The 14,471-nt window shown below is 44.8% G+C and overlaps 1 protein-coding gene across 2 annotated transcripts in view; it reads right to left on the minus strand.

Moving 5' to 3' along the window:
• Positions 1-4,492: 4,492 nt before the first annotated feature.
• LOC144687278 (src substrate cortactin-like) overlaps positions 4,493-14,471 on the minus strand; it is a 59,554-nt gene continuing 49,575 nt past the window's right edge. For both annotated transcript variants that reach the window (XM_078553137.1, XM_078553138.1), the window contains 5 exons: positions 14,205-14,353; positions 11,818-12,042; positions 10,398-10,530; positions 9,988-10,056; positions 4,493-5,218 (listed from right to left, as the gene is read on the minus strand). In XM_078553137.1, coding sequence (XP_078409263.1) covers positions 5,082-5,218; positions 9,988-10,056; positions 10,398-10,530; positions 11,818-12,042; positions 14,205-14,353 — 713 coding nt within the window. In that variant the 3' untranslated portion in view covers positions 4,493-5,081. The remainder of the gene's footprint in view (positions 5,219-9,987; positions 10,057-10,397; positions 10,531-11,817; positions 12,043-14,204; positions 14,354-14,471) is intronic.

Genomic DNA, 14,471 nt, shown 5'->3' on the forward strand with positions numbered 1-14,471 from the left:
CAACCAGGAGAAACAGGCGTAACTGGCAGAATTTATTGCCCATCCGTTGATGCCTTCTTCTCGAACTATCGCAGTGCATGGGGTGAAGGTGCTTCCATGATGCTGTTAGGTAGGTAATTCCAGGATTTTGTCCAGGTGATGATGAATGGCCAATATATTTCCAAGTCGGAATGGTGTGTGACTTAGATGGGAACTTGGAGTGGTCGTGTTCCCATACAGCTGCTGCCCTTGCCTTTCTAGGTGGTGAATGTTTATGTTCATAAATAATTTTCTGTGACATATTCTCATTTAAATAGTGGCTAGGCTGGGCATTAGGGGTTTAAAAAAAAGCCAGTTTTACTGTTTTTGATAGGATTACCATTATCTTTGTCTTGAGAATCCATAGAGAAAATACAAACACTACTGTTGAGTGACTAAATGTTAAATCACAGAGCTTCCCTCCTGGTTATGAAACAATGGATGCTTCAATACCTTTTGAAATGGAACTGGCGGAAGCGGAATCCTTTGAAAGTGAACAGAGAGTTTACTTCTCAATTCCAGACAGACCGATAAGCTGATAAACAATTTACTGACTGAGCCATCAAATATCAACCCTGCTTTATAATAACTGGCCATATGTGGTCTTGCATTTATTTTAGAAACCTCTGGGTCACGCAGATGCTTGGAGCAGTGCTCATTAATGGCAGGACAGCACCTTCAACTATTGGGTCTTTGGTCTGGCTTGACTGAAGGTTCTGTTTCCAGCACACGTTCAGTTTAGTGTAAATCTAGCCGATTTCAAGCCACGTCTGCGTTTCATTTGTTTCAGTCATCTAATTGGATGCTGCAGGAGTGAGTCAAAACTCCATAGAACTAAGAACCATGTAATGATCATCCAAATCAGAGTGCAAGGACTATAAAAAAAATACTCTGGGAATTTTGAGTTCCTATTTTGGTCTCAGAAAATGGTTTCAATCACTGGGACAAAAATAAGAGCTATATCAGCTGATTTATTTTGCTTCTGAATAAATTTACTTTTATGATAAATATAATTTGTAGCCTAGCTGGAAATGCATGACCTGTCAATGTGGTAATTTCCCAGCCAATAGAGTGCTGAGGCCAGAGTGCCATCCAGTACACCTTTCTGGTGCATAATTTGACAACAGGTAATTATTAATAGAGTCCGTATGGGCTGTGGAAGGAGATTAAATGGGAAGGATACTGAGGCCTTAGAGAGGGTATTACGCAGATTCATTAGGATGCTGCCTGGTATGAGGAAGCAAGACTTGAAAACCTTGGCATTTTTCATTACAACAATGCAGGTTTCAAGCCAGAAAGATAATGTTAGTCGCTTGGTAGTACAGAACTTGAATACTGCTGAAAAGAGGGACATGTTGCCGAAGTTTTTCCTCTTGCACTCATCAGGACAAACATAAGAATGCTACATTTCAAACAACCACAACAATTTACACTACAGAAGAAAAGGGTGCTGATTGGTTGGCAAGTCGACTCTGATTGGCTGAGGCATGCTGATGAGTGCAAGACGAAAAGCTTTGGCAACTTGTTTCTCTTTTCAGCAATATTCAAGACAAACAGTCACTGCATTTGAGACTGTGGGATTCACATCTAAGATGAGTGTTTGAGGCAGGAACTATGTCAGCTTTGAAGACTAGATGGAAAAGGGGAGGAAAGGGTATGGAAGCAGGGTGAGTAAACGCGATTAGCAGTATTTGCTCATATATAGTCTAAATACTGACATAGACACAGCCTATGCATTTGAGGCTGGTTGGCAGGGCTGAATGTTGCCTCTCTGTATGTAATAACAAAGTATTTTCTATGCACTGTCTCCTCATTACAGTTTCCAGTTCCTTCCTGAACAAGCAAAATATCAGCTTTTGTCTGAAAATAATGTTTCAGGCTTGTGATTTCCATTTCCTGATGGCTGAGCAACTCTACATTATCTGCTTCATAAGATATTTCCAAATGTAATTCACGGAATTGATCAGCTGGAACATCACGCTCCTTGTACCTCTTCCAGGTGCCGTCAAATCTGGTTAGATGTATTTCAGGAGCTTCCTTTACAGTTCCTCCGACATTGTACATTGTACCATCAAACACTCCCAGGATAGTTATAGCATGGGTTAGACATAGAATAAAACTCCCCCTATATTGTTCCATTAAACACTCCCAGGGGGTAGGTACAGCCAGGGTTAAATAAAAACAAAAGACTGCAGATGCTGGAAATCCAAAACAAAAACAGAAATACCTGGAAAAACTCAGCAGGTCTGGCAGCATCGGCGGAGAAGAGCAAAGTTGACGTTTCCAGTCCTCATGACCCTTCAACAGAACTAAGTAGAAATAGCAAAGGGGTGAAATATAAGCTGGCTGGGGGGCGGGGTGGAGAAGGGAGGGAGGTTGTTGGGACAAGCAAACAGTGGTAGGTGGAGATAACCAAAAGATGTCACAGAAAAAAGAACAAAGGGGTGTTGAAGGTGGTGATATTATCTAAAAGAATGTGCTAATTAAGATTGGAGAGCAGGACAAGCAAGGTAGCACTAGTGGGGGTGGGGTGAAATAAACCATGGGTGGAATACATTTAAAAATAATGGAAATAGGTGGGAAAAGAAAAATCGATATAAATTATTGGAAAAAACAAAAGGGAGGGGGAAGAAACGGAAAGGGGGTGGGGATGGAGGAGGGAGTTCAAGATCTAAAGTTGTTGAACTCAATATTCAGTCCGGAAGGCTGTAAAGTGCCTGGTCGGAAGATGAGGTGCTGTTCCTCCAGTTTGCGTTGAGCTTCACTGGAACAATGCAGCAAGCCAAGGACGGACATGTGGGCAAGAGAGCAGGATGGAGTGTTAAAATTGCAAGCAACAGGGAGGTCTGGCTTTGCAGAACACCTTCGGTCTGTCTGCAAGAATGACCCAGACCTCCCTGTCGCTTGCCATTTTAACACTCCACCCTGCTCTCATGCCAATAATATTTTTTCCAATAATTTATATAGATTTTTCTTTTCCCACCTATTTCCATTATTTTTAAATGTATTCCACCCACGGTTTATTTCACCCCACCCCCACTAGAGCTACCTTGCTTGTCCTGCTCTCCAATCTTAATTAGCACATTCTTTTAGATAATATCACCATCTTCAACACCTCTTTGTTCTTTTGTCTGTGACATCTTTTGGTTATCTCCACCTATCACTGCTTGCTTGTCCCAACAACCTCCCTCCCCTTCTCCACACCCCCCCCCCCCCTTAAACCAGCTTATATTTCACCCCTTTCCTATTTCTACTTAGTCCTGTTGAAGGGTCATGAGGACTCGAAACATCAACTTTGCTCTTCTCCGGCGATGCTGCCAGACCTGCTGAGTTTTTCCAGGTATTTCTGTTTTTGTTATGGGTTAAATAACTCAAACTCCTCACTCACAAGGTGAAAGGTCAGTGTGCTAATCCAGTCACCAACTGGGCTGAATTGGATAAAATATTATCCAGAGATGTTAAGCCAAGCTGTGTGAACTGCTTGCAAACTGAATTCTGATAATTCCCATTCTAGTGTGGGGCTGTAATTGTATAGCAGCAGGGGGCTAGGATTACAGGAATAACAAAGGCTTTTCACCATTACAGAAGTGTGGAAATACGCCATTAATTGGCAAATCGGGAACAAGGCTCAGGATCATCACTATGGGAACAAAGAGAGAAATGAGGGGAAATATTTTCACATGAAGGGTTATTAAACCATGAATGTTTTACTAGGACTACAAGGCACTTTTGAGGCAGAGACCAAAGCAACATTTAAAAAGGAAATGAATGAGGGTTTGAATGTTTTTATTTAGCATATGCAGAATCAGCTTATAATTCCAGCATCTTGGAGAACTGTGAGCAAACCACACAGCTCCCCAGGTAGTTTTGTTAGCTGGGATCATTCAGCAACATGGGTCATGGTTTGTATTTGTCCACAAGGATAACTGTCATCATCACGAATGCTGCATGAGTGAAGTTTTGAGTTGGACTGTCACTGTCCAGTTGAACAGTAATTAAGAAATGCCCAACTGCAATGTGACCAGTTGATTGTGAAAGGCTGATGTGCTGTAGAGTCAGGGGCGATAGTGATTTATAGGTCATCTGCAGCCCACGTTATACCAACAAATCAGTAAGGAAAGGTAAAAAGGAAAGATTGACTGTCAGGGTGACCGACTCTTGTGAAATAATATAAGGGACACTTCAACTGTAGGACCAAGATCGGGTGGGGGTGATCACAACTCCCACTGGTGGCCAATGGCCACAGTATGCATACTCACCAAGTAAACAATGAGGCAAAGGCAAGAGGAGACTCTCAGCTCAGTCTCCCACAGGCTGTCCTGGAAATAAGAGACAAAAAGCATCCCTTAAAGGACACGGGACAGTCAAAACAATGAACAATCCCTTAAAATACAGGACAATTGATCATCCTGTTAACCATATTGAGTTGTAGATAAAGGCGTATGGAACAAATTAGAGTCAATTAACAACTGGATGTTATCACAATGTCCATTTACCAATTTACTGCTGCATCTGAATGAGGAAGAGTTGTTTTACAGAGCACCATAAGACAGACTAGGCTGCAATGTGCCTGACATATAAAAAAACTTAATTACTCAGAGTTGTGTATCCACCAGTTTAATTTGTGATGAGCAAGTCCAAACAGGGTCCCATATTCCACAATGAATGGCAAAATGTGAGGACAGATGAGTGGAAAGTTGAGGCATTTGCTCCCCAGACCAAGCCGGCAAGTTTGGCAATTAGGTTAGAATTTGCAAAGGAAAAATATAAAAGGATATGGGGAAATGGTATTTGATAAGGCAGCTCTGGCTAAAGAGTTTACAATGGCACACAAGCGAGGGGCAGAATGCCCAATTTCTGTGCTGGGATCTCCAGGTCAACATGGCAACTGTTTCAATCATGGGAACAGCAGGATTTAGGTTTCAATGAGAGAGAAAAAATATTTATGCTTGCCAAGTACAAAATAATTGAAATCATAAAGAGTTTCAAATTCAGTGTCCAAACGTTTGAAGGTTTGGTATTTATAGAGTGGTGAAGTGAACTCCAATGTGATTGGTCAGCGCTCACTGCGTCAGCTTCACATAATTGGCTGGGAAGAGTCCGATTTTGCCGTGGCATTGCCCTTGCCACCAGCCCTCATCAATCATCTCGATGTTTGTGATGATGTCATTGGGATCAAAGGAGATTTCATCGTTGCCCTCTGTAACACATTTAAAAAGAATCAGTGGTGAATATTGAAGCTGAGAGCTGCTGAAAATCTGGCACTGAGCCAAGCACTTCTGTTATAGGTGATGGAGAACAGCAAATTATTTTTTGATTCTTAAAGACAGACTTGCATTTATATAGCCCCTTTCCAAACCTCAGGATGTCCAAATAGCCTCATGGTCAATGAAGTGTAGTCACTGTTGTAATGCGGGCAGCTAATTTGCACACCAGGTAGCCACACAAACATCAATATAGTAACAAACAAATAATCTGTTTTCATGATGTTGGTTGAGGGAAAAACATTGGCCAGGTCTCCCCTGCTCTTCTGCAAATAGTGTTGGGGGTCCTTTTGCATTATCACAGTGACCGCACTTCAAAAGTCCTTCATTAGCTGTGAAGTTCTTTGGGACGTCCTGAGGTCTTGAAAGAGATGATATGACAGCAAGCCTTTCTTTTTTTTTCTTTCTTTACACCTGCCTGAGAGGGCAGATGGGACCTTAATTTAACACCTCACCTGAAGGGCTGCACATTCGACAGTTGCAGCACTCTTCAATGGGACTAAGGCCATAACCATCTAACTCAGAGATGACAGTGCTACTCACTGAGCCATTGCTGGCAATGAAGGGTGGACTGTAACATGGAATGCTTTAATGGGGGCTAATTGTGTAATAAAGGTAGTTTTAAGGACTGGGTATGTAACAGAGTTACAGGGATCATGTTGTGGATGATGAACTGCAAAGGGCTGAGGCATGGGCCCCAGTTGGACTGTTTGGCAGAGTGTGAAAAATGATGTATGACAGGGATTTGTATTGGGGCCTCAGCTTTTCACCATATTTATCAATGAGCTGGATGATGGAGTAGAGAATTATATATTCAAGTTTTCAGATGACAGTGAGTTAGGAGACACAGTAAATTGTGTAAATGCAAGCAGAAAGTTACAAAGGGACTTGGACAGATTAACTGAGTGGCAAAACTCATGGCAAATGGAGTTCAGTGTAAGTCATCCACTTTGAATCCAAAAAAGACAAATCGGAATATTTTCTTAATGGTGAGAAACTAGAAACTGTGAAGGAACAAAGGAATTTAGGTATCCAGGGATTCAAATTGCTACAAACTAATAGAAAGGTACATAAAAATAATCAAAAGGCTAATGGAATGTCAGTCTTTATCTCAAGGAGACTGGATTACAAATGGAAGGAAATGATGCTTCAGTTGTACAGAGCTTTGGTCAGGTGCCATCTGTCATGCTATATTCAGTTCTGGGCAACTAAACCTCAGGACGGATATAAAGGGCTTGCAGATGGTACAGTGCAGATTCACCAGAAAGATACTGGAGCTAAAAGTGTTAAATTATAAGGGCAGATTGCATAAACCTGGCTTGTAATTCGCGAGTTTGGAAAGTTGACCGATGATATAATTGAGGTTTTTGAAATGATAAAAGGATTAATAGGAACATGAGTAGTCCTTTTGTTTATGAAAAAGAAAAATTCATGGGATATGGGCATCACTGGCAGGGCCAACATTTATTGTCCATCCATAGTTGCCCTTGTGAAGGTGGTGATGAGCCACCTTCTTGAGCCATATCCACTGTACTTGTCAAGTAGAGGGGTCCAGGATTTTGACCTAGCAATAATGAAGGAATGCCTGTATATTTCTCAGTCACGTTGGTGCATGACTTTGGAGGGAACAATGCAGATTCTTCCCATGTGCCTGCTGCCCTTAGCCTTCTCGGTGGTAAAGGTTGCAGGTTTAGAAATACTGCCGAAGGAGACTTGGTGAGTTGCTGCATTTCCCTCTTGTAGATGGCACACACTGCTGCCAAAACAGTTTGGTAGTAGCGGGAGTGAATGCTTGAGATAGTGGATGGAGTGCCAATCAAATCAATTGCTTAGTCCTGGATGGTGACAAGTTTCTTGAACGTTCTTAAAGGTGTACTCATTCAGGCAAGTGGAGAGTGTTCTATCACATTCCGGAATTTTACCTTATAATGGAAAGAATCTGGGGAGTCAAGAGCTGAGTTACTTTCCACAGAATATCTAGCCTCTGACCTGCTCTTGTAGCCACAGTATTTATCTGGCTGGTCCATTTAGGTCACTGGTCAATGATAAGTCCCAGGATGTTGATAGTGGACAGCGGACTTACTGATGGTAATCCCGTTGAAAGTCAATGGGAAGTGGTTAAACTATCTGTTGTTGGAGATGGCCATTGCCTGGCAGTTGTGGGGTGCAAATGTCATTTGCCACTTATCAGCACAAGCCTGAATGTTGCCCAGATCTTGCTGTATGTGGGCACAGGCTGCTTCAGTATCTGGGGAATTGTGAATAGAACTGAACACTGTGCAACATCAGTGAACATGCCCATTTTTGATTTTATGATGGAGGGAAGGTCATTGATGAAGCAGCTGAAGATGGCTGGACCTAGGTGACTGCTCTCAGCAACTCCTGCAGCAATGTCTTGGGCTTGAGAGAATTGGCCTCCAACATGACCATCTTCCTTTGGGTTAGGTATGACTCCAACCAGTGGAGAGTTTTCCTCCATTTCTGTTGACTTCAATTTTGTCCTTGATAGCACCATTTCAGCCAAATGGTGCCTTGATGTCAAGGGCAGCCACTCTCACCTCACCTTTTGAGTTTAGCTCTTTAGTCCATATTTGAACTAAGGCTGTAATGAGGCCTGGAACTGATTGATCCTGGCAGAACCCAAACTGAGCATCAGTGAGCTAGTTATTGGTGAGTAGGTGCTGCTTGTTAACACTGTCAATAACTCCTTCCATTAGTTTGTTGATGATTGAGAGTGTACTGGGTGGAAATTGGCTGGATTGGATTTGTCCTGCTTTTTATGGCAGGATATATGTGAGCAATTTTCCACATTGTTGTGGAGATATCAGTGGTGCAGCGATACTGGAACAGCTTGGCTAAGGGTGCAGCTAATTCTGAAGCACAAGTCTTCAGCATTACAGTGGGATGTTGTCGGGACCCACAGGCTTTGCTGTATCCAGATTGCTCAGCAGTTTCTTGATATCATGTGGAGTGAATTGAATTGGCTGAAGTCACTGGAGTCACATATAGGCTCAGGTCAGCTAAGGATGACAAGTTTCCTTCTCTAAGGGCATTGGTGAATCAGTAGGGGTTTTTATGATAATCAGATAGCTTCAGACTCACTGTTGCTGATCCTGATTTTCAATGAGGTGTGGAGCTGAGCAGCCCCTGGTGGAACCCAAACTCCCAAACTGCACATTGGTGAGCAGGTTGTTGGTAGATAAGTGCCGCTTGACAGCACTGTCAATGATATCTTCCATCACTTTGCTGATGATTGAGAGAAGACCGATAGGGAGGTAAATGGCGGGATTGGATTTGTCCTGCTTTGTCCTACTTGTCCTGCCCTACGTATCTGGGTAATTTTCCACATTGTTGGGTAGGTGCCAGCAGTGTAACTATACTGGAATAACCTAAAGGCAATGCTAGTTCTGGAGCACAAGTCTTCAGTAATACAGCTTGGATGTTGCCAAGTCACATAGCCTCTTTTGCATCTAGTACACTCCACCATTTCTTGATATTATATCAAGTGAATTTAATTGGCTGGAGTCTGGCATCTGTGTTGGTGAGGACCACAGGAGGAGGTTGAGAGGGATCATCCACTCAGCAATCTTGCCTGAAGATGGTTGCAGACCATTCAGCCCTGTCTTTTGCATGATGGACCTGCTGGGCTCTGCCATCGTTGAGGGTGGAGGTGTTCATAGAGCCTGCCCCTCCTGTTAGTGTTTAATTGTCCACCACCATTCACAATTTGACGCGGCAGCACTCCAGAACTTTGATCTAATCCATTGTTGCTGCTTCCTCTGTTTAGCACGCACGTAGTCCTGTGTTGCACCTTTACCAGGTTGCCACCTCATTTTTAGGTGCATCTGGTGCTGCTCCTTGTGTGTTCTCCTACACTTCTCATTGAGCCAAGGTAGTTCCCTGGCATGATAATAATGGTAGAGTGAGGGATATGCCAGGCCATGAGGTTACAACCACTCAAGCCGGTTCTGCCATTCAGTTAAGATTATAACTGATTTGTACCTTAGTTCCATTTACTTAATTTGGTTCCATATTGCTTAATATGCTTACCCAACAGTCTGACCTATCTCTAATTTTAAGGTTATGGGCCCTTGATCTGAACTTGCCAGAGGAAATAATTTCTCTCTGTTTACCCTATCAACTCCTTTAATAATTTTAAACACACCTGAATCATGCCTTAATCTTCTATAGCTGAGGAAATACAAGACTAGTTGATACAACCTGTCTTCATAATTTAAGCTTCAAAGCCCACTCTGGTTAAATTATGAAATCCAGGAGACCTGGAAATAACCTTGAAATTAGGGCTAAGCCATTCAGGAGTGAAATCAGGAAGCACTTTTTCCACAAAAAGACTTTCTCCCAAAAGGCAGTGGATGCTGGAGATCATTTGAAAATTACAAGACTGAGACTTACAGATTTTTGTGAGGGAAGGGTGTCAAAGAGCATGGAGAAAAGGTGGGCAAAATGTTGAAGTACAGGTCAGCCATGAGCTAATAAAATGGCAGAACAGGCTGGAGGGACTGAGTGGCCTGCTGTTCCCCTGCAGGCAGTCAACTGAGAGATGGCATGGAGGAGTATTGTCAGACAGCAGGGAGCAGTTTTCTGCCCTTAGTTTCCACCAGGGACTGGGCAGAGGAAGCTAAGCGGAGGGAAACTGTGCCAAATACATTCTTTCAATTGCATTTATTTCTTATCGTTGACCTACCTCCTTGGTAATCGTACAAAGCAACTGCAGTCACACCATTATCTGCAATGTCATAAATATTCTCTTCACCTATGGAAAAATTGCAATAGAATGATTTTAAGTTACAAGAGTCTTAATTTTTATGATTTTAACCGCACCTACCCACTGTCTGGCCATATTGTTCAGCCCTTCAACCTACCTTCCTCCATATCCCCCAGTCGTATTTATTCATATGTTTCCCAAGCTCACCTTCACCCCTATATTCCCAACCCATCTCTCCCTATATTCCCAAACCTGCATCTCCCTATATTCCCCAATATCTACAATCCAACTTCTCCCCATCGCCTCAAACCCACCTTTCCCCACAGCACAATTCAGCAGCAAATTATCCCTCACAACATACAGGTGACATTCTGGATGGGGTATCTCACCAGCTTTGGCCATTTCTTGGACTGGCATCAGCTCCTCATAGTTTCCCGGGTCCTCCACATCCTCCTTGGGGACGGGCTGCTGAGATATGTCCACAATGTTTTCATAGTCCACAATGTCTTCGTCATTCTCCTCCTGCAATGAGAAGAACAATAGACAAGCAGGCAATTGATAGTTAAATAACACAGTCAGCTGATCTTGGCCAGGCTGGAAGTAGGCAATACAGTAACTGCTCTCCACTGAGGGGTGCCAGAGGTGAGAACCTAGTCAGGATAACTGCTCCTGCTCCATGAGATCCACTGGAAGATACAGGCATGGATTTCACATTAAGACAGGGTCAGTCCCAACTGTGGTATGCCTGGCCCTGACAAGGCTGAATAGCTGTGGTACTAAGAGAGCTAAACTTCCCACCCAAATCCATCGAGATCCTTCTTTAAATATACAGATCAGGGTCTGATGATGCCATCAGGCCCCAACTGCCATTTTAACTCAGGCTTGGGTGAGGAAGCATTTCCCAACCAGGTGACAGTAAGTCATGTACAGCCGGGAAAACATACACTTCTTTTTGTGGGTCCAGAAAGGGTAGGGGGTCTTCTGATTGGCCTCACAATAGAATGTTTAGGCACCCTCTGCTTGGGATGGGCAATGCAGCAACCCCTCACCACCCCAGCCACCAAATCCCCAATTCCTTCCCTACAGAGAAACCCCTTCCTACTCCCTGAACTCTGCAATTTGAATTATTCCACCATTGGTGGCCATGCCTTGCACTGCATGGGTGCTGAGCTCTGGAATTCCTTCCCTAAACTTCTCCAGCTCTGTTCCTCACATTCCTAGTTTAAGACCCTTAAAACCTACCTTCCTGATCAAGTTTTGGGTCATCTGCCCTATTGGCTCTTTATGTAGCTCGGTGTTATATTTTGTCTTATAACGACCATGGGAAGTGCCTCGGGACGTTTTATTAGGTCAGAGGTGGAAGTTGTTGCTATTGTTGTAGTGAAGCTCCCTCTACATTATCCAATCAAATGCTCCCAGGGCAGGTACAACACTGTTAGATACAGAGCGAAGCCCCTCTACACTGTCCCAAACTCTTCCAGGGCAGGTTCAGCAGGGGATAGATACAGGGCAAAGCCCCCTCTACACTGTCCCAACAAACACCCCCTGAGTGGTTAAAGAATGAAGCTCCCTCTGCTGCCTATCCACAGGGGAGTGCCACTACTGGAGGGTCAGTGTGTTTCTCCATTTCCCAAAGCTGCCATCCTGTGGTCTTCTAATGCTGATTGGGTCCAAAATAGTGGTTTTTATGCTGAATTACCGTGGTGACATTAGTTTGGGGAGAAAATGCTAGAAAAGCACAAGAAGCTCTCTGCTGAAATGTTAATATTGTGCCTTGTATTTCAATGGCTGTTGATCAGAGTCCATTACCTCACAGTAAGTATCAGGGTTATCATAGACAGGGGATTCCTCTGGTTCTGGCTCTGGTTCTGGCTCTGGCTCTGGCTCTGGTTCTGGTTCAGGCTCTGGTTCTGGTTCTGGTTCTGGCTCAGGTTTATTCATTGGTTTCTGACCTCGGCTCCGAGGAACTGGCGGAAGCTGATTGGTCTTCCTGGGTTCCGGTATTTCTGCCTTTTGCTCCTGCTTCACTTGCTCCTGTGAACGAAGAGGGTCAAAGGTCAAAGCGGAAGGTAGCCTTTGAACCTGACTGCATCATACAAACGATCAGTTCCCATCTCATCTGATTAGTAACCTCTCAACTCGAGCATTTCCATCATTCATCATTTTTATTGTCTCTATTTTATCCATCCTAGCCTGCTCAATACTTTTCTCTTGGTCCTCCTGAACTTAGGGTCCCCCCAACCACAACCACCACCCTATGCATTCTTCCTCTTCCCTGACCTCTCACTCTTCTGAAAGCAAGTTGTCTCCTCTTCTAACCTCTCATTAAAACCCCAACTCTTGCTGGGGCCTGCTAAGTGTGCCAGAAGTGCTGGCACACTCAGGTACCTCACCTTAGCAGCTTTTAATTCATGTGTGAATCCAGATTGTGCAAGTCATGAGGTTCTTCCTTTCTGGAGGCCCCATGCAATTGCCCATCCAGCAGGAGTCAGTGGGTGATAGCAGGATTGGGATCCTTGGCTGGACCTCCATCACTAGTGTTGTAGATACTGAGGTCACGTCCACCCTTCCACTGCTTTAATGGAGGTCACCTAACTTGGCATAGACTAAGAATTGAAATTTGGTCGACCCTGATCAGTACAGCTCAACTATTCACTGACCAAACTGGCTGATACATTATCTGACCACTCATTCCCAGGTTTTCAATAGTGTGGAGTCAGAGAGCTGGATGGACCCGCTCTATGAGGTAACAATGAGAAGGAGCTGACTACATAAGTGATAACTAATTGCTTTTTGCTCTCCTCACTGTGTCTCCAAGTGTCAGCCATGACTCAGTGGCAGCACTCCCGCTATGCAGTCAGCAGGTCGTGGATTCAAGCCTCAGTCCACAGACTTGACCCATAACCAAGCTGCACTCTCAGAGAAGCAGTATGAGAGAGCACTGCACTGTCGGAGGGACAGTACTGAGAGAGCACTGCACTCTCATAGGGCCTGTACTGAGGCAGCGCTCCTCTTCAGAGAGACAGCACTGAGGGAGCACTGCACTCTCATAGGGCCTGTACTGAGGCAGCGCTCCTCTTCAGAGAGACAGCACTGAGGGAGCACTGCACTCTCATAGGGCTTGTACTGAGACAGCGCTCCTCTTCAGAGAGACAGCACTGAGGGAGCACTGCACTCTCATAGGGCCTGTACTGAGGCAGCGCTCCTTTTCAGAGAGACAGCACTGAGGGAGCACTGCACTCTCAGAGAGGCAGCACTGAGGGAACATTGCACTCTCAGAGGGGCAGTACTGAGGGAGCGCTGCACTGTCGGAGGGACAGTACTGAGGGAGTACTGCACTCTCAGAGAGACAGTACTGAGGGAGCGCTGCATTCTCAAAGAGGCAGTACTGAGGGAGCGCTGCATTCTCAAAGAGGCAGTACTGAGGGAGTACTGCACTCTCAGAGAGACAGTACTGAGGGAGCGCTGCATTCTCAAAGAGGCAGTACTGAGGGAGTACTGCACTCTCAGAGAGACAGTACTGAGGGAGCGCTGCATTCTCAAAGAGGCAGTACTGAGGGAGTACTGCACTCTCAGAGAGACAGTACTGAGGGAGCGCTGCATTCTCAAAGAGGCAGTACTGAGGGAGCGCTGCATTCTCAAAGAGGCAGTACTGAGGGAGTACTGCACTCTCAGAGAGACAGTACTGAGGGAGCGCTGCACTCTCAGAGAGACAGTACTGAGGGAGTACTGCACTCTCAGAGAGACAGTACTGAGGGAGCGCTGCATTCTCAGAGAGACAGTACTGAGGGAGCACTGCATTCTCAAAGAGGCAGTACTGAGGGAGCGCTGCACTGTCGGAGTGACAGTACTGAGGGAGTACTGCACTCTCAGAGGGCCTGTACTGAGGGAGCGCTGCACTCTCAGAGAGGCAGTACTGATGGAGTGCTGCAGTGTCGATGGGTCAGAACTGAGGGAGTTCTCATTCTTAACACACAGACAGTGACTTGAGATCTTTTTACAATAGTGTTCATCAATATAGGGGAAGATCTGTCTACGGTAAGGGACAAGAGGCAGGCAGGTATGCTCCTTCCTCACAAGTCTGGATTGAGGTGCTAAACTCATTCCACTGTTGGGCTCTTGTTGGAAGCAGTGTTCGGACAGATCAGGGTGAGGTGGTCCTAAGCTGAGTTACCCACCATCACCCACCTACTCACCTGCTGCTTTCTCTGCGCCTCCTCCCGCTCCTGTCTCTCTCGGACCTGTCTCCGAGCACGCTCCTCCTCTGCCCTCTTTTTGTTATCTTCTTCACTGGCTTTGGCCATGTTCTCAAACCTCGCCTTCAGACTGCTTGCACCACTGCTGGCTGCAGGCACAAAGACAGAGAGACGGAAGGTGACAGTAATGAAGAGAGATAACGACTGTTATGGACTTGATTTTCCAGACAGGTTTCTCATAAGAAACAGTGAACTTTATTTACAGGG

Source organism: Cetorhinus maximus, chromosome 12, assembly GCF_964194155.1.
Source record: "Cetorhinus maximus chromosome 12, sCetMax3.hap1.1, whole genome shotgun sequence".
Taxonomy (NCBI): domain Eukaryota; kingdom Metazoa; phylum Chordata; class Chondrichthyes; order Lamniformes; family Cetorhinidae; genus Cetorhinus; species Cetorhinus maximus.